The sequence below is a fragment of the Sander lucioperca genome, chromosome 5 (genome assembly GCF_008315115.2).
Source record: "Sander lucioperca isolate FBNREF2018 chromosome 5, SLUC_FBN_1.2, whole genome shotgun sequence".
NCBI lineage: Eukaryota > Metazoa > Chordata > Actinopteri > Perciformes > Percidae > Sander > Sander lucioperca.
In genome coordinates, this window is record NC_050177.1 from 11,393,697 (window position 1) to 11,412,830 (window position 19,134).

Here is a 19,134-nt window from a genome sequence, read left to right on the forward strand (position 1 = left end):
ACTCCTGGATAGGGGTTGGACTCTTTTCTTCTCCGGAGTTGGCCAGGGTGTGGGAATACTCACAAGCCCCCGGCTGAGCGCCGATACGTTGGAGTTTACCCCGGTGGACGAGAGGGTCGCCTCCCTACGCCTGCAGGTTGTGGGGGGGAAAACTCTGACTGTTGTTTGTGCGTATGCACCGAACAAGAGTTCAGAGTATTCGGCCTTCTTGGAGACCTTGAATGGAGTCCTGCATGGGGCTCCAGTGGGGGACTCCATAGTCCTGCTGGGGGACTTCAACGCGCACGTGGGCAATGATGGAGACACATGGAGAGGCCTCCCTGATCTAAACCAGAGTGGTTGTTTGTTGTTGGACTTCTGTGCTAGCCATGGATTGTCTATAACGAACACCATGTTCGAACATAGGGATGCTCATAAGTGTACTTGGTACCAGAGCACCCTAGGCCAAAGGTCAATGATCGATTTTATAATTGTTTCATCTGATTTGAGGCCGTATGTTTTGGACACTCGGGTGAAGAGAGGGGCGGAGCTGTCAACCGATCACCATCTGGTGGTGAGTTGGGTCAGGGGGTGGGGGAAGACTCTGGACAGACCTGGTAAGCCCAAACGGGTAGTGCGGGTAAACTGGGAACGTCTGGAGGAGGCCCCTGTCCGACAGACTTTCAACTCACACCTCCGGCGGAGCTTTTCGTGCATCCCTGTGGAGGCTGGGGGCATTGAACCCGAGTGGACAATGTTCAAAGTTCTCATTGCTGAAGCTGAGTGAAGAGTCCGAGTCTGGTCTGGCAAAGCGAGACTAGTGTCAGGGCAATACACAGCCGTTCCTTACGGAAGTGTAAGCCCACCCACAATCTTTTCCTAAACTCAACCTTCCCGTTCCAACGAGTAACGGAAACTTAAGCCCACCCACGACCTTTTCCTAAACTCAACCGTCCCGTTCCCGCGAGTCATGGAAACGTAAACCCATCCACGAGCTTTTCCTTAAGCTAACTGCGTCAAAAGGGATGCCAATAGTCCCGACCAAGCGCGTTTAGTTAAAGCGCGTTATATGACGCTAAAGGAGACTTTTAGCCTCAATTGACTTTTAGCGTCAATAACAACGACAAAGGCACCTGACCAAGCATCCGTATTTTACGAGATGGAAGTGAGAATGTGTTGGTCTAATATCGTGTCAATCACTGCTCATGCACACGCATTCATTCTCCCTTGTGGGGGTAGGGGCTTTGGAGACCGTTTTGGGCTTTAGCAGAAAGGGGGGAGGGATGGAGAAGTTGTCGATGTTCAAATTTTTTGGCTAAGTCCTGGATCTTCGCAATCCTACCTACAGCACCTTTAACACTAGAACGGCCATGACGATAATTTTGACCATTTTGAAATTCATGTGTAATAACTTTGCTGAATAAAAAAATACAATCCTGCTGGTACCTGACTTTTCCTAAAAGAGTCTGTATTTTCATTTAAAATTGTTTTTATATACATTACACAAAAGGCAAAGAAAATACAATCACTTTTACCTATTTCGACCATTCATGGTCATATTGACCGCTCGGATTTTCACGGTATTGTTTTTAATCTTTCGCGCGCTTGAAGTTGCATCTTGGTTGCTTAGTAACTATCATAGTCTCTGTCAGAGAAACGTCACTAGCGGTCTCGAGTAACAAGTGTGGGCATCACTGATGCCGAAGGCAAAGCCAGACTCAGTAACATGGGCTACTACAGCGTGGATGGACTCTGTTCTGAATCAGAAGGCAAGTACCGGGCGCTTGCTCTGTGAAAGGCGCGGTACACGTAGATGGCCGTGGCTGTCTACATGTTCATATAACTTCATACATCCTCAAACTGGCTGGAGTCATTGCACACATCCTCTCCAAGGAGTGCACCAGCAGTAAAATTGTCTGGAGAAAGTTCACGCAGCAACTGGCAGAGGAGCTGAGAGCAGAGTTTATGGAGGGAAAAAGGGCAGCGGCGCACGGCAGACACCAAAACGGAGGCAGTGCCAGGTTAGGTTAGGTTATAGCTAAATGTTCAAATAAGATACTTTGAATGGTTACTTGGCTCTTACGAGTTAAGTTGAATGAATTTCCACACCATATTTTTTGGGATATGAATGTATGAAATTGATTGAAATGAATTATTGAAACACGTATTACTACCCAAATCAGTCAAATGTATAATTAAACTCGTTAAAATGTACATTTTGGTGTTATTACGTTTTCTAAAGATATCCTAACACAATACATAATACAATATTGCAATTGAGTATTTATCATGAGAGATTATAGAGTTTGGAATCTGGCCGCTCACCAAAACAAGTTCCTTCCTGAGGCTTAGCTTAGCGCCGCCCATGACGATTGTGATTGAACGATGGTTTAAAGAAATGCCAATAAACCAGAGCACGTTTTCCAGCATCCTGGATTGCTATGTGGACTAGCCAGACCCTCCTCTGCAACGATGTGGAGTATGGTCTGGCAAAGCGAGACTAGTGTCAGGGCAATACACTCTTGTGTACTCATTTTTGGTATGTGGGTCTGAAACCTTATGCACAACCTCACATTTTGGTTCACTTATTCGTCTGAGGTGGTGCAGTGACTAGCACTGTCACCTCACAACAACACGATTCAGGGTTGGAACCCGCTGGCCGGCTTGGGCCCTATATAGAGATTGCATGTTCTCCCTGTGTTAGCGTGTGTTCTCCGGCTTCCTCCCATAGTCCAAAGACATGCAGGTGTTTATAATTGTTAATTGTTGACTCTAAATTGACTTCCCGTTTTTCCCTTTTTATTGATTTGGAAAATAGCTTCTTGATATCCTCAGTTTGCAACTGAAGTGGGTTTAAATTATGTGTTCCCCCTCATCACATCCTCCTACAATTTAATTTACAAATTACAGTAATAATGACATAATGGTCTTAAAAACAGAATATACCATCGCAAATGAAAAAAAAAAAGCAAAACGATCTGACATCATTATACAGTGATTCGCTAAGAGGACCTCAATCGTCATCATCTGCAGGAGTATAAAGCTCTGCCCATGAAAGGAGATACATTGTTTTGGTCAGCAATATAATCAAACATCACAGAGTACAGGTCTGTATGTACATGTTTGTGCCAGATGTTTGACTGCCTCTATGTAATGTTACTGTTTGTGCTTCTTGTGGGAGCCTTTGGAGCAGAGGAAGACACTGCACTCTGTGAGATACTGGGGAGCCCAGAGTTTCCTCTGTTATCTAAGGAAGGAGATATCACTATTGGAGGAGTTTTCTCCATCAATAGCCAAATATCAAGTCCTCCGCTCACCTTCACAGATGCTCCAGAACCTCTCAAATGCTCCAGGTACCGTTTGTTGTCTTTTTTCTCATTTGTTGGTTTCTTGACAGAAAAAAAAGTCACATAAAGTCGGAAAACTGTTAGTGAAAATTGTTCTTACTCTTTTCAGGATAGATTTTAGGGAATTTCATTTTGCCCAAACAATGATGTTTGCCATTGAGGAGATCAACAATAGCAGCTCCCTGCTGCCAAATATTTCAATTGGTTATCAGATATTTGACGGCTGTGATTCAAATCTGCCTTCAACACGTGCAGTGATGGGTCTAATAAATGGGCCAGAAAGGACTTTGGAAAAAACCTGCTCCAGCCATTTATCTGTTCATGCGATCGTCGGAGCCTCTGAGTCCTCCTCAGCCATTGCGATGCTACAAATTTCAGGGATTTTCCAAATACCAGTGGTAAATATTTGTAATATTTGTGTTAGTTTTTGACTGATTTCACCATGTTCCTTTTTCCAAAAGGCTTATCTAGATCAGTCTAATGATCAACATATATATATATATATATATATATTATATTATATTATAGATAATATTGCATTATATAAAATAAACTGATTAGTATTTTGGTTAATTTCATGTCTGTGCTCAGGTTGTGATTAAGGTTTCCAGGGTTTACACAGATGCAGCAGATTGACTCTAAAGACACATGTTGAGACAAACATTTTCCCTTACTTTTTGTCACTTAATACTTATACACTTACATTTGAAATGTTTTTTGTTTCCCTCTTTTTATTTTCTGTTAGATCAGCCACTTTGCCACTTGTGCTTGTCTGAGTAACAAAAAGGAGTACCCCTACTTCTTCAGAACCATCCCTAGTGACTACCATCAGAGCAGAGCCTTGGCAAAACTGGTAAAGCACTTTGGCTGGACATGGGTTGGGGCAGTTAGAAGTGACAATGATTATGGTAACAATGGCATGGCAACATTTATCACAGCTGCGAGTCAGGAAGGGGTTTGTATTGAGTACTCAGAGGCCATCTCAAGGACTGATCCAAGTGAGCAGGTTACCAGGGTAGTCAGAGTTATCCAAAGCGGCAGTGCCAGGGTATTAGTTGCGTTCCTGGCCCAGGGCGAGATGGAAATTCTGCTTGAGGAAGCTCTGAAGCAGAACTTGACTGGGCTGCAGTGGGTGGGCAGTGAGTCCTGGATTACAGCAGGTCATCTGGCCACTAAAGGATACTCAAGAATTCTGACAGGGTCTCTGGGCTTCACCCTCAGAAAATCAAAGATCACAGGCCTGCGAGAGTTTCTTTTGCAGGTTAACCCAAGTCAAGACCCTGATAATAATCTGCTGCGAGAGTTCTGGGAAGCCACATTTGGTTGCAGTTTGCAATCCAGTCCGCATGGTCAGACCCAGTGCTCTGGCACTGAGAGACTACAGGACATCAAAAATCCTTTCACAGATGTGTCAGAGCTAAGGATATCTAACAATGTGTATAAGGCTGTGTATGCTGTGGCTTATGCCATGCATAACATGTTAAAATGTGGACAAAGTGGCGAAGCGGTGAATCACCCGTGTATCTGGAAAGATGCTTTAGAATCAAAACAGGTCAGAGATCGCCTTCATGAATTATGTGAATAATTTGAAATAATTAACAATTCCCTGTACTTTAAGTTATACAACACTGTTCTCTGTTGATAGGTTGTGAAACACCTCCGAGATGTGAATTTCACTCTTCAGTCAGGAGAAAGAGTGTACTTTGATGAAAATGGAGACCCTACAGCAACGTATGAGCTGGTGAACTGGCAGAGAAACCAAGCAGGAGATATTGTGTTTGTGGCTATAGGGAGCTACGACGCCTCACTACCAAATGGAAAGCAGTTTACCATGATCGGAATAAACACTACATGGGCTGCCGAATCCCTGGAGGTATCAAACTTGTTATGTATTAAATACTCACAGTGGAGCTTGATTTTTAAAGTAATAACTGTTGCCTGAGCCATTTCCATAATTAGAAGTAGGTCCATTTTGCATTGTTGAGGAAGTCATACTATATAAAAGTAAAAAAAAAAAAAAAAAAAATACACACAAATATAAGTAGACTTTGTTTTGCAAACTGACGTGCAAAGTGCCAGAAGTTTCTCTTCTGATCTAGGAAGCTTAAACTAGAGTTTGCTGATTAAATCGAACCAATGATATTACAGATTTGGTTTACAGGGGCAATAAACTTTAAGTAACTGATGAGTTGTGATGTTGTTACAGAGGCCACAGTCTGTCTGCAGTGAAAGTTGTCTGCCAGGTTTCCGGCAGGCTGTGATTAAAGGCAAACCCATCTGCTGTTTCTCCTGTATCGCCTGTGCTGCTGGGGAGATAAGCAACTTCAGCAGTGAGTAGAAGCTTTCCTATCTGCAATTTATTATGCTATATACACAATACTTCCCAGTATCTCTCATATATATTTCACTAAATACAGCATGAACACATTTCAGTGTTTCATGTTTCCCATTCAGATTCTGCCGAGTGCTCACGGTGTCAACTGGAGTACTGGTCAAATGAAGACCACAGCCAATGTGTTCCAAAGGTGATCGAGTTCCTATCTTATGGAGAAACCATGGGCGTCCTGCTCACTGCTTTCTCATTGTTTGGAGCAAGTTTAACACTGGTGGTGTCATGTGTCTTCTTTTGGTTTCGTCACACACCTCTTGTCAAAGCCAGTAACTTTGAGCTGAGCTTCCTGCTGCTCTTCTCCTTGACTCTTTGTTTCCTGTGTTCTCTGACGTTCATAGGCCGGCCCTCTGAGTGGTCCTGCATGCTGCGACACACGGCATTTGGCATCACCTTTGCCTTGTGCATGTCTTGTATCTTGGCTAAAACCATAGCAGTGGTGATTGCCTTTAAGGCGAAAAGGCCAGCAAACACAGTTCCTCAGTGTTCTGCGCCGCTTCAGAGAACAAGTGTTCTTAGCTGTACTTTACTGCAGGTGTTAGTCTGTTTGCTGTGGTTGACTCTTGCCCCGCCATTTCCCTACAAAAATACAGCTCATGCCACTGAAAGGATTATTCTAGAATGTGATTTAGGTTCACCTATAGGGTTCTGGGCTGTGCTGGGGTACATAGGACTCCTGGCTGTGCTATGCTTCATCCTTGCTTTTCTGGCTCGAAAGCTGCCTGATAATTTCAATGAAGCTAAGTTCATCACCTTCAGCATGCTGATATTCTGTGCAGTTTGGGTCACTTTTATCCCAGCGTATGTCAGCTCTCCTGGGAAGTTCACTGTAGCTGTGGAGATATTTGCCATTCTGGCCTCTAGCTTTGGGTTGCTCTTCTGTATATTTGCGCCGAAATGTTATATTTTACTGTTAAAACCAGAGAAAAATACTAAAAAACATATGATGGGGAGAAACTAATCAAAATCACTATAAACGAGTATATAGAATGGTAACACTTAAATGTCTGAATTGCTATTTTAGTCTTAACTTATTAAAAGCTTTGGGTTAAATATGACTTTGCAGACCATAACCAGAGAAGTCCAATAAATGCCTTAAAGATATTTTCTGCCTCATTTGCTTGTTTACATGTAGGTCTTTGCTGAATGGAAACTATGTGCCCACTAATCGCACTGAGGGCATGGCCATATTTGCAGTATTTGTTTTTTAATGCAATAAACAATTTCAGTGCAGTGTTATCCCTGAAGCTGAAATTCTAAAGTGAAAGTTCTCAGTTTGTTTTGTGTGATTAAAATTCAGCTCCTTGTTAAATGTAACACTAGGACTGGGATAGTTTTTTTTTCTATTTTGAGGAGAAAATGATGTCCTTCATACGTTGGCTCAATGTCCTAAATCATTTTTTATTCTCATTTAGCTCAGATTTTAAATTCTTAACTGAAATAGAATATTCAATACACAACAGCTCAGATATCCCCATGAATGCAGAAAACAAATATGTCATACAAATGTTGTAGGCCCTCTAATAGGCCCATCCATCTGTCAGTCACACCACAAGTTGTGCCATTGGTGGACAGAAACACAATATTTACATTGCATCCAGGCCCCCGTGGCTTGTGCTAGTTAGAAGAAACTTCCTATAAAATGCTCAGAGTTGAGAGGTTTTATCTTTGGACCTTGAGTGGTAAATACTGAGGTTAACTACTATGCTGCTGATAGCAGATATGCTACTTCTTTCCCTTCTGACTGTCAGAGGAGGGAAGCCTATGTGTCAAACATATGGGAGAAAAGAAGTCTCTTAGTTTTCTAAAGAGGGAGACATCAACATTGGAGGAATTTTCTCCTTTCATCAGAACCCAGTCAGTGTCAGTCCAGCTCTCCAAGTCAACCCAGGAACAATCCAGTGTGAAGGGTAAGAAAAGAAAACATGGAAATTTACAATTTAAATATTACAAAATATGTTGTTTATTCATGTTTCAAGTGTAAATCATTGTATGTTTCACATTTCTTTTTACTTTTCACAAATTGTACAATTTGGTCCCTCTCTTTCTTTCAGACTGGACCCAGGAGAGCTTCAGTATGCGTACACTATGATATTTGCCATAGAGGAGATCAACAACAGCTCAGATCTGCTGCCCGGAGTGACACTGGGTTACAGGATCTTTGACTCCTGTCCCAGTATCCCTTTGTCCATCAGTGCATCGCTTAACCTAATGAATAGGTATGACAGCGGTGAAGGCAGCTGTAGTAAACTGTGAAATGTGCATGCTGTCATAGGGGAAACAACATCCACCTCTACAATAGGTATTGCACGCACCATGGGACCCTTCCATATACCTGTGGTGAGTGTTGGGGGCATGCATGCTCTCTGCCAAAAATGAATTGGTGTTGTTGAATGAGGTTTAATATAATATGTGAAAATGTTTTATTATATGTGTGATTCATATTAGGCAATGAAGGCATCTCAAAATTAGCTATTTCTCTGTTGTACTTCAATTTCAGTTTCAATTTATTTATAGTATCAAATCATAACAAGAGTTATCTCGAGACACTTTACAGATAGAGTAGGTCTAGACCACACTCTGTAGTTTACGAAGCCCTAACTCTTACAGCGGTTGCCTCAAGAGCAAGCATTAGCAGTAGCTATTGCGACAGTGGCAAGGAAAAGCTCCCTTTTTTGTTAGGAAGAAACCTCAGACAGACCCAGACTCTTGGTAGGCGGTGTCTGACGGCACCGGTTGGGGGTGTGGTGAATGGTGGCAATAATAGTCATAATAAAGATAGTGGAACAGTGACCACAATGGTAGTCGTAGTAGTTCATGTCATAGTAGGGCACAGCAGGGCGTTATGGGGTGTAGTGTGGCACAGCAGCCTGGTTGGACGCGGTTGGACGCAGCAGGACACAGTCGGACACTGCGGGGAATCGCAGAGCGTAGCAGGGTGTAGTAGGTCCATAGCGAAAGCTGCACCCAAGACCCTGGTCTAGGTGCCACCCTATTCCAAGGCGATATTCTGGGTGAAGAAGAAACATAGGGACTCCTGGGAGAAAACTCCCCAGAGCTAGGTTAGTAACAAGCATTTCTGGGACTAAGATGCACACAAAAGGAGACAAGTGAAAAGAGAGAAGAGAGAGCAGCTCATTGTGTCCTTGGAAGGAAGGAACTTCCCCAGCAGCAGTCTGGAGTTATAATAGCATAACTAAGAGAGGCAGGCTAAAGAGAGTGGCCGGACCGGGCTCGTACTCTCCCCTGCCGGAACGGGCTGCACTTCCTGCCTCCCTCTACTCTACTACGCTGCAACTCCTCACTCCCTAACTATAAGCTTTATCAAAGATGATGGTTTTCAGTTTATTCTTAAATGTGGTGACGGTGTCTGCCCCCCGAACCCAAATTGGGAGCTGGTTCCACAGGAGAGGAGCCTGGTAGCTGAAGGCTCTGGCTCCCATTCTACTTTTAGAGACTCTAGGAACCACAAGTAGTTCTGAGTTCTGGGAGCGCAGTGCTCTAGTGGGACAATAAGGTACTAAGAGCTCTTCTAGATATGATGGTGCTTGACCATTTAGTGCTTTGTAGGTCAGGAGAAGAATTTTAAATTCAATCCTGGATTTTACAGGAAGCCAATGCAGAGAAGCTAATACAGGAGAAATATGATCTCTTAGTTCTTGTCAGAACACGTGCTGCAGCATTCTGGATCAGCTGGAGAGTCTTGAGGGACTTATTTGAGCAGCCTGATTGTAAAGAATTACAGTAGTCCAGCCGGGAAGTAACAAATGCATGGACTAGTTTTTCAGCATCGTTTTGAGACAGGATGTTCCTGATTTTGGCAATGTTACGAAGATGGAAAAAAGCTGTTCTTGAGGTTTGTTTTAAGTCGGCGTTAAAGGATAAATCTTGATCAAAAATGACTCCTAGCTTTCTTACAGTAGTGCTGGAGGCCAGGGCAATGCCATCCAGGGTAGCTATGTCTTTAGATAGCGAAGTTTGGAGGTGCTTGGGTCCCAGCACAATAACTTCTTTTTGTGCAAACAGCTTCTTTTGATTGAGTTTAACATCAGAAAATTGTGGGTCATCCAGGATTTTATATCCTTTATGCACGCTTGAAGTTTAGCTAACTGACCGCTTTCGTCTGGCTTAACTGACAGGTATAGTTGGGTGTCATCTGCGTAACAGTGAAAGTTAATTGAGTGTTTCCTAATAATATTGCCTAGAGGAAGCATATATAAGGAGAATAGGACTGATCCAAGCACTGAGCCTTGAGGAACGCCATGGCTAACTTTGGCGTATTTGGAGGATTCATCGTTAATATTAACAAATTGGGATCGCTCAGAGAAGTAGGATTTAAACCAGCTTAGTGCGAGTCTTTTGATACCAACTAAGTGTTCCCGTCTCTGTAACAGGATGGGATGGTCAATAGTGTCGAATGCAGTACTAAGATCCAATAAGACAGGTATGGAAACAAGTCCTTTGTCAGCAGCAGTTAGAAGGTCGGTAGTGATTTTCACCAGTGCCGTCTCTGTGCTATGATGCATTCTAAATCCTGACTGAAAGTCCTCAAATAGACCATTCCTTTGTTGGAAGTCACACAGTTGATTAGCGACTACCTTCTCAAGTATTTTGGAGAGAAAGGGAAGGTTAGATATAGGTCTATAGTTGGCTAGGACCTCAGGTTCGAGGGTGGGTTTTTTCAGAATAGGATTTATCACAGCTACTTTAAATGACTGTGGCACATAACCTGTTAATAAAGACATATTGATTGTGTCTAGTAATGTGGTGTTGACCACGGGTAGTGCTTCTTTAAGTAGCCTCGTTGGAATGGGGTCCAAGAGACAGGTAGTTGGCTTAGCTGAAGAGGCCCTTAACATGAGTTGTTGAAGGTCTATAGGTAAAAAGCAGTCTAAGTATGTATCAGGTCTTATCGTTCTCTCCAGCCCCCCTACGCCCAATAGTGAGTCGTTCGAAGCTGTGGGCAGAAGGTGATGAATTGTATCTCTAATTGTTATAATGTTATAATTTTATCATTAAAGAAGGTCATGAAGTCATCACTGCTCAGAGCTATAGGAATAGAAGGCTCAACAGAGCTGTGACTCTCTGTCAGCCTGGCTACAGTGCTGAAAAGAAACCTTGGGTTGTTCTTATTTTCTTCTATTAGTATTGAGTGATAGTCTGATCTGGCATTTCTAAGGGTCCTCCTGTAATTTTTCAGACTATCTTGCTAGTCTACACGAGATTCTTCCAGTTTGGTGGAGCGCCATTTACTTTCAAGTTTTCGTGAGATTTGTTTTAATTTGCGAGTTTGGGAGTTATACCAAGGTGCTAGTTTCCTTTGCTTCGTCATCTTCTTTTTGAGAGGAGCAACCGAGTCTAAAGTAGTCCGTAGGCAGGCCGTAGCACCGTCTACAAAATTATCAATTTGAGAGGGACTGAAGCCAACATAACGGTCCTCTGTTATATTAAGGCATGACATTGAATTAAGTGCTGTCGGAATGTCTTCCTTAAATTTAGCTATAGCACTGTCAGATAGGCATCTAGTGTAGAAACTTTTATTTAGTTTCGTATAGTCTGGTAGTAGGAATTCGAAAGTTATTAAAAAGTGGTCAGATAATAGAGGATTCTGCGGAAATACTATTAAATTGTCAATTTTGATGCCATTTTCTAGCACAAGGTCGAGGGTGTGGTTAAAACAGTGCGTGGCCTTATGCACACTCTGACTAAAGCCAATTGAATCTAGCAGTGAATTGAAAGCAGTACTAAGGCTATTGCTGTCAACGTCCACATGGATATTAAAATCACCTACAATAAGTACTTTGTCTGATTGAAGGACTACACATGATAAAAACTCTGAGAATTCAGATAAAAATTCAGAATATGGACCTGGGGCTCGGTAAACAACAACAAATATAATTGGCTGTACTGTTTTCCATGTTGGATGTTGAAGATTAAGAACAAGGCTTTCAAACGAGTTATAATTTAGTTTAGGTTTAGGATTAATTAACAGGCTTGAGTCAAATATGGCTGCAACTCCCCCTCCTCGGCCTGAGCCTCGCGGAATTTTAGTATTATTATGACTGGGAGGGGTGGCTTCATTTAAACTAACATATTCTTCATGGCCCAGCCAGGTTTCAGTGAGGCAGAGTAAATCAATTTGGTTATCTGATATCAATTCGTTTACCAATATTGCTTTAGACGAGAGAGATCTAATATTTAATAGTCCACATTTGATTTTCCTATTCTGTTCTATCCTTGCAGTGGTTGTTTTAATTCCGATTAGGTTGTTGAGTATAGCACCTCTTTTGTTAGCGTTTGATTTAATCGGTCTCAGCCAGGGGACAGACACCGTGATTATGGGGTTATAAATGGATGGTTGCTCAAAATGAAGTGCAGAGGAGCGTGTAGCACTGTACCTCTGATTACTGATATTATTGGTTCTTACTGGAATGATATAGCTGGTCTGTGGGTTAGCAGGGTTATTTGTAAAGGAGTGAGAGCTTATGGGAGAATATAACTGGGAAGTGCGCTTGTGCGTGTGTTTACGGGGTACAAACAGTCATTTGAAGGTTTGCGTCTGCACAGCGAGCGGCAGATTCTCGCATAGCATCTGGCTGCCGCGTCTATTGGGATGAATCCCATCCCTGCTAAACAGGGAGCCACGTTTCCAGAACAGATTAAAATTGTAAGTAAAACCTATCTTGTGCTTGTTGCATGTAAGCTGGAGCCAGGCGTTAAGGTTGAAAAGTCTACTAAAAAGGCTTGCTCTGCGACGTAGAGATGGAAGTGGGCCCGAAATAAAAATCTTTCTTTTTCCCAGTGCTTGGTTGGTGCAGTACTTGTGTTTCATATCAGTCATTCAGCCACATGTGCATGTCTCAGCAACAGAAGAGACTATTCCTCTTTCTTCAGAATCATACCTAGACTTTTACCAAAGCAAAGCCCTAGAAAAGCTTGTGAAATACTTTGGCTGGACCTGGGTAAGGGCTATCAGAACTAATAGTGACTATGGGAATGGTGGCATGGCCACATTCTTGGAAGCAGCAGAAAGGGAAGGTGTGTGTGCTGAGTACTCAGTGGCTATATACAGAACTGATCCCAGGAAATGGTTCTTAGAGGTGGTTGACATGATAAAGAAATCCACCTCTAAGGTAATAGTGGCATTTGCTGATGGCACAGACCTTGACATACTTTTTAAGGAGCTTCATGCTCAGAATGTGACAGGCCTGCAGTGGGTGGGCAGTGAGGGCTGGATCACTTATCGCTATATCGCCTCTCCAGTAAACTACGCTGTGGTGCAGGGGGCAGTGGGCTTTGCAGCACTAAATGCTCATATCCCTGGACTGCAGGAGTTCCTGGCTAACAGCAGGCCCTCCACCACACCTGGAGACCAGGGACTGGTGGAGCTTTGGGAGACTGTGTTTGGCTGCACCCTGACTCCCCAAGCAGAGACTCAAGCTCAGGTTTCAGTCGCAGCCTGCACTGGGAAGGAGTCTCTGTGGAACACAAACACACGTTTCACAGATGTTTCAGATGCCAGTTTGCTAAATAATGTTTACAAGGCCACATACGCTGTCGCTCATGCATTGGACGTGTTGTTTACCTGCAAAAACGGACAGGGGCCTTTTGAGAACAACACTTGTGCTGATAGAGAACATGTCCAATCATGGCAGGTAAACATAAAACAAAATGCTGTGCCTATATCAAAACTATACGTTAATGATGATGTAGTTAAATAACAACATCAATGTTTCTCTGCAGGTGCTGCATTACCTGACACAGGTCAATTTCACTACTAAGATGGGTGAAAATGTGTTCTTAAATGAGTTTGGTGACCCTGTGGCTCGTTATGCACTGGTAAACTGGCAAATTGATGAGGCAGGTTACATAGTCTTTGAAACCATTGGTTTCTATGATGCCTCCCAGCCTGAGGGTCAGCAGTTTGAGATGAAAGCAGATGTGCAAGCCATCTGGGCAGGTGACATTCTTGAAGTAAGTAAATGTGGACAACCTGCCCAACTTCACACTCTTTCTTTTTTATTGTGAATAATCAACAATTAATCAACAACGATCTTGTGATCACTAAATAAATATGTCCAAAAGCAATGCATAAACTGCTGAGTTAATTACCATATTAACATGATTATGAGTCTGGAAGTTATTATCAATGTGTTTTTTAATGCTGTCACTGTGATGCAGGTACCAAGGTCTGTTTGCAGTAAGAGCTGTTTGCCAGGGACCCGTCGGGCTTTTGTCAAGGGCAAGCCTATCTGCTGTTTTGATTGCATTACCTGTGCTGACGGGGAGTTCAGCAATAGTACAAGTGAGACAGCAGGATTCCTAGCCTTTACTCTAGCACTCATCGTGTTTCTGTTGGGAAAAATCACTGCCAGCACTTTACTGGTCTATCTGAAGATGTGTGTGCTGTACAGCCTAAACATATTTATGCTTTCAGATGCAGTGAAATGTGACAAATGCCATCCCGAGTACAAGCCCAACGAAGAGAGGAATAACTGTGACTTGAAAGCTATTGAATTCCTCACCTACAGGGAATTGATGGGTACACTGTTGGTCACCTTTTCTGTCTTCGGTGCTTGCCTGGCGATGACTATTGCCCTGATATTTTTCCACTACAGACAGACTCCGATTGTTAGGGCCAACAACTCTGAGCTGAGCTTCCTGCTGCTCTTCTCCTTGACTCTCTGTTTCCTGTGTTCTCTGACCTTCATAGGCCGGCCCTCGGAGTGGTCCTGCATGCTGCGACACACAGCATTCGGCATCACCTTTGTCCTCTGTATCTCTTGTGTTCTGGGAAGAACAATAGTTGTATTAATGGCCTTTAAAGCGACACTTCCAGGCAGCAATGTGATGAAATGGTTTGGGCCTACACAGCAGAGACTCAGTGTTCTGACTTTCACTCTTATACAGGTTTTAATTTGCACACTTTGGCTGACAAGCAACCCTCCATTTCCCTTCAGAAATATGAAACATTATGAAGAGACAATTATTCTTGAGTGTGCCCTGGGGTCACCTCTAGGGTTCTGGGCTGTGTTAGGATACATTGGGCTCTTAGCTATGTTGTGTTTTGTGCTGGCTTTTCTGGCTCGAAAGCTGCCTGATAATATCAATGAAGCCAAATCACTTTTAGCATGTTGATATTCTGTGCAGTCTGGATCACCTTTATCCCAGCATATGCCAGCAGGAAGTTCACTGTGGCTGTGGAGAGTGAATGTGCCATTCTAGCTTCAAGTTATGGAATGCTCTTTTGTATTTGTTTGCCCAAGTGCTACATCATTTTATTAAAGCTTGAGAACAATACAAGGAAACATATGTTGTGTAAAGTGACTCCAATAACCCTTTGATTAATTTGTTAATCACAGCAGATTTTTTTTATTAGAAATAGAATTTTTTTCTAATTCTCCAATTAGTTTATACTCAAGATATATTCATTTCTGAGCAGGGGCGGACTGGGACCAATGTTCAGCCCTGGCTCTGTAGTCACACCAGCCCACATCACCACGCCCATGCAGCCCCACCCACGGACACGTGCATTCACTAATTACATTTGTGTACAGATGGTGAAATAATATAAGCAGTACATTATGTAACAGATTTTTAAACATTTAATGTAAGTAAATGGCAAACAATGCTTACTACTTTTTAAAGAGCACACGTTTTTAACAAATGTATACATGTATCTGTTTATGCCGTTCGTATACTGTAATTCTCTACAGTATGTTGTTCTTTGTTGTCACTGTCTGTCTGTTCTATTGTCCGTGTTTCTCGCCGTTGACACTGTACTGTCTGTCTGATTCTCCATCTTTTCATCTGTTTTAATTCTCTAACTGCAATTTTAATGTTTTTATGACTGTCTGTGATTATAATTCAGGGTTTTTCCTTGCTCAGAATTGGCCTTTGGGGGAACACATAAAGCAGAGGGGGTCTGGTCTCCCCCAGGAAATTTTGAGGGTAAAAGACTTCAATTCCTGCATTCTGATAAATTTTTGGGCACCAATTTATGGTAAAAACGTCTATATTTATGGCAAGGAAATCAAAAAATTCTGGAGGCAGGTAACAATTTAAAATACAAACTATAATGGAATATTATTATATTCAGTAGTCCAGTAAGGGGGCTTTCACATCTGGGACATGGGCCAGATAGACAAAGTCCAGTTGTTTAAAATAGCATGAACAGTGCTTTATGGTAACTTTTTTTCCCCCAAGGAGCACGTTTTGCTCCCAAGTTGAAAAATGTAGGGTTGACTTACAGAGGGTACTGCTTTTACTGCTAAATTGTACAATAACACAATCATGTTATGGATACAAAACGTTATGAAGTGTAATATTTTCTATATTCTATTGATCAAAAATGATCAGTGATGTTGAGCCTACAGTGTAATGGACCACCACAGTTCATGCATACATGTGAACCGCGGATTAATTGCAGAGTTTAACCTTTATAGTGTAAAACGTGACACTACGTGAATGTGGCACAGCGGAAAGACGGAGCAGAACAACGCTGCTTGTTCAGGGTTTTCATGTGTACTCCTATACGCTTACACTTCGCATCAAGTGTTAAAACCAACTGTACCAAAATATTGAATTAGGGCGTTTTCACACCTGTAGTTCGTTCGTTAGTAAACTTGGAGCGATTTGCCCTCGGTCGGTTTGGTTTGGTTTCACACCTGGAAAAATCCAAGCGTCTACTCTGGTCACCGAGACTTCGCACTGCTCTGCCGGTGTCTGTCTCCAATTTTAGCGGCAACTGGTTTGACCACGGAGATACGAGTGATGGACGGCAAGCTTGACTGCAGTCTATTTCTGTGATAGAAACACTGCAAGCTGCTACAGTTTGCTGCCCTTCTGCATCGCAGATTGCTAAACACACCTGACTACAGGAGACATTAGCTCAGACTTGCGGATTACATATAGTTGGTGCGGTTCGAGTACAGATCACGTTCTCACCACAAATGAACCGCTCCAGAGTTCGAATGAAAGCGTGCTGAGACCACCTCTTCAAGCAGGTCTCGGTATGCTTGTTTGGTCCGCTTTTGATGCGCACCAGAGTTCAATTGCCGTGTTCTCACCTGCCCAAACAAACCACACCAGCGGCCCATCTCGGGACCAAGCCGGCCGTTGCCGACTGGCCAAATACTTAATATTTATTATTATTAATATTATTATTATTATTATAACCATAGTGAAATCATGCAAGCGATAAAAACCCGTCCTCTGCGCTGTTGGCCTGTAAAGACAATTCATTTGTATATTAAAAAAAAGAAATCTGACCGGCCCACATTAAAAAAAATGGTCCGGCCCCTCTGGCATTTGCCAGAGTTGCCAGATGGCCAATCCACCCCTGTTTCTGAGGAAACATGACTTTTCAGGTCACACTGTCAATTGTTCATGAAGTAAAGGCTTCACAAAAATATCCTTATGATGTCTGTACATCAGTGACTAAGATTACTTGAAAATGGATTTAATTGATTAAATACAGATAAATACAAACAAAACCTGTCATGCAGCAATGTTTTCCAATGTACTGGGCTCAACCTTTTCAACTGTTTATATTTGTACCTCTGTGGATATATTCCCACTGCAACATGAGTATTTTAAAATAATACATTTTTTGCATTTAAACTATATGTATCACCAAAACAGAAATAAAATAAAAATATTGCATGAAACGTGCACTCTTTTTGTGTTGTTTTTTACAGCCATGAGAAAATATTCATTAACTCCGTAGTAGTACACATTACAGTAAAAAACCGTACACACATACACAGTAAACAGAAAAACAGTGAAAAGCAGTACACATTACAGAGACTTAATCATTTCAGAATGGATCATTGATTCAGTGTATGATTTAACATATCAGTAAATCATACATTCTTAATTAAACATAATTTAAACTCGTAGGCCTATGATCTTCTAACACGAGAGAGAGGCTCATTCAGAAAATGTCAGTTAGCTACACACATTTCTATATTTTGTTGGCTTATGCACGCCAGTCATGCAGCTTCCCACACACAGTGCTAGTTAGGATCAAGCCAGTTGGTCCTCTGTGTATCTGTTATACTGTAGTATGACTGTGCTTGTACTCAAAGTCTGTATATCTTACATGAAGTATGCATTATACATGAACTATCATTCAAGAGTTTCTGTTTGCCTTAAATCATTGTGCTTATAAACACCTAAATCAGCTAATACGATGGTAAATAAAACATTTTTGTTGATTTTAATAGTGCTCACAACACCGGACAACCACATCTGATGGTTGGTAAGCTTCTTGACCTGGGAATTTATTGGGTCAAAACCACAGAGCCCAAGAAATCCTACTGAACACTTAACCATACTTAAGCCCATAAGTTTGTGTACCGTCAGTTCTTTATACACTGTATACAAATAACTAAAGGCTGATTAGTCAGGGCCACTATATACCATTAAATAATACATTAGATAGGAAAAGTGGCGTGAGAAGACTGTGAAGGTATAAAAGGTAAAACCTTTGTACAGCAAAACGGAATATTCATATCTGATGACACGTACAATTAGAAGGGCACTTGAAGAGCACAGACCTCCGCCAAGGCATGAGCTATAGAATGGTGATTATTCCGACACCAGAATGCAGCACAACTACCCATCTTACAATGTTAATGAAAGTGAAAAATTGTTTGTGTATCCCAGATTTGAATCTGCTCCAAAATGTGATGGGATCTTCCAGGGCCCATGCTACACCCTTACACAAAGTTTTATTAAAATTGTACCAATTGTTTTTCTGCTGACAAAAACAAAAACAGACCAACAAACAAAAGGAAAACCAAACCAAAAACAAAACCTCCTTGTTGTGGGTAATTAAGATATTTGAAATACGTTCAGGTCAATGTGACCTCATGGGAAGACCATGATAAAATAGCACGCCACTTTTAAGCCCCTGAGGACTACTACACAAACACATTTGTGTCATGTTTAATATCTCCAGATCAATGCAGCTAGAGACTTTCTTTCCTTTTTGTTTAGAAGCAATGATTTCAATGAGCTCTTCCGTGTGATCGTAATCCAGAAGTTTTTTAATCCAGCCTGGAACTAGAGTTTCTTCATATAACAAACAATAGTTACGTATTGTAACTCCAGATTCTATGAGTACAGGCATAGGAGCTGTTGCTATTGGGTTTATCCCTCACGCATGTGCTGTCATGAAGATTTCTTTTGCTCCCTTGTGCCCTGCACGGGCCTCTCTTACGTTGCAGTTACTGTATATTACAGCTGCGAGACCAGAAATGTGCTCCCAACATCAGCATTTCTCTTCAGCCAATGTTAGTGAAGGGTATAGGTACTATACTCATAGAATAATAGAGAGGCAGGACGGTGAGACTGACAGCGTGCATAAGTCACTCACTCTCCTAGCCGACGTGTGAGGCGACTCAGGGGTGGAAT

The 19,134-nt window shown here is 42.1% G+C and overlaps 1 protein-coding gene and 1 pseudogene across 1 annotated transcript; both read left to right on the forward strand.

Moving 5' to 3' along the window:
- Positions 1-3,111: 3,111 nt before the first annotated feature.
- On the forward strand, positions 3,112-6,676 carry LOC116050812 (extracellular calcium-sensing receptor-like). The gene is made up of 6 exons (XM_031301022.1): positions 3,112-3,332; positions 3,436-3,724; positions 4,072-4,878; positions 4,972-5,199; positions 5,533-5,656; positions 5,781-6,676. The coding sequence occupies exons 1-6, from the start codon at positions 3,112-3,114 to the stop codon at positions 6,674-6,676; spliced, it is 2,565 nt and encodes an 854-aa protein (XP_031156882.1).
- A 1,127-nt stretch (positions 6,677-7,803) lies between these two features.
- Positions 7,804-15,059, forward strand: LOC116050814 (annotated as a pseudogene).
- Positions 15,060-19,134: the final 4,075 nt, after the last annotated feature.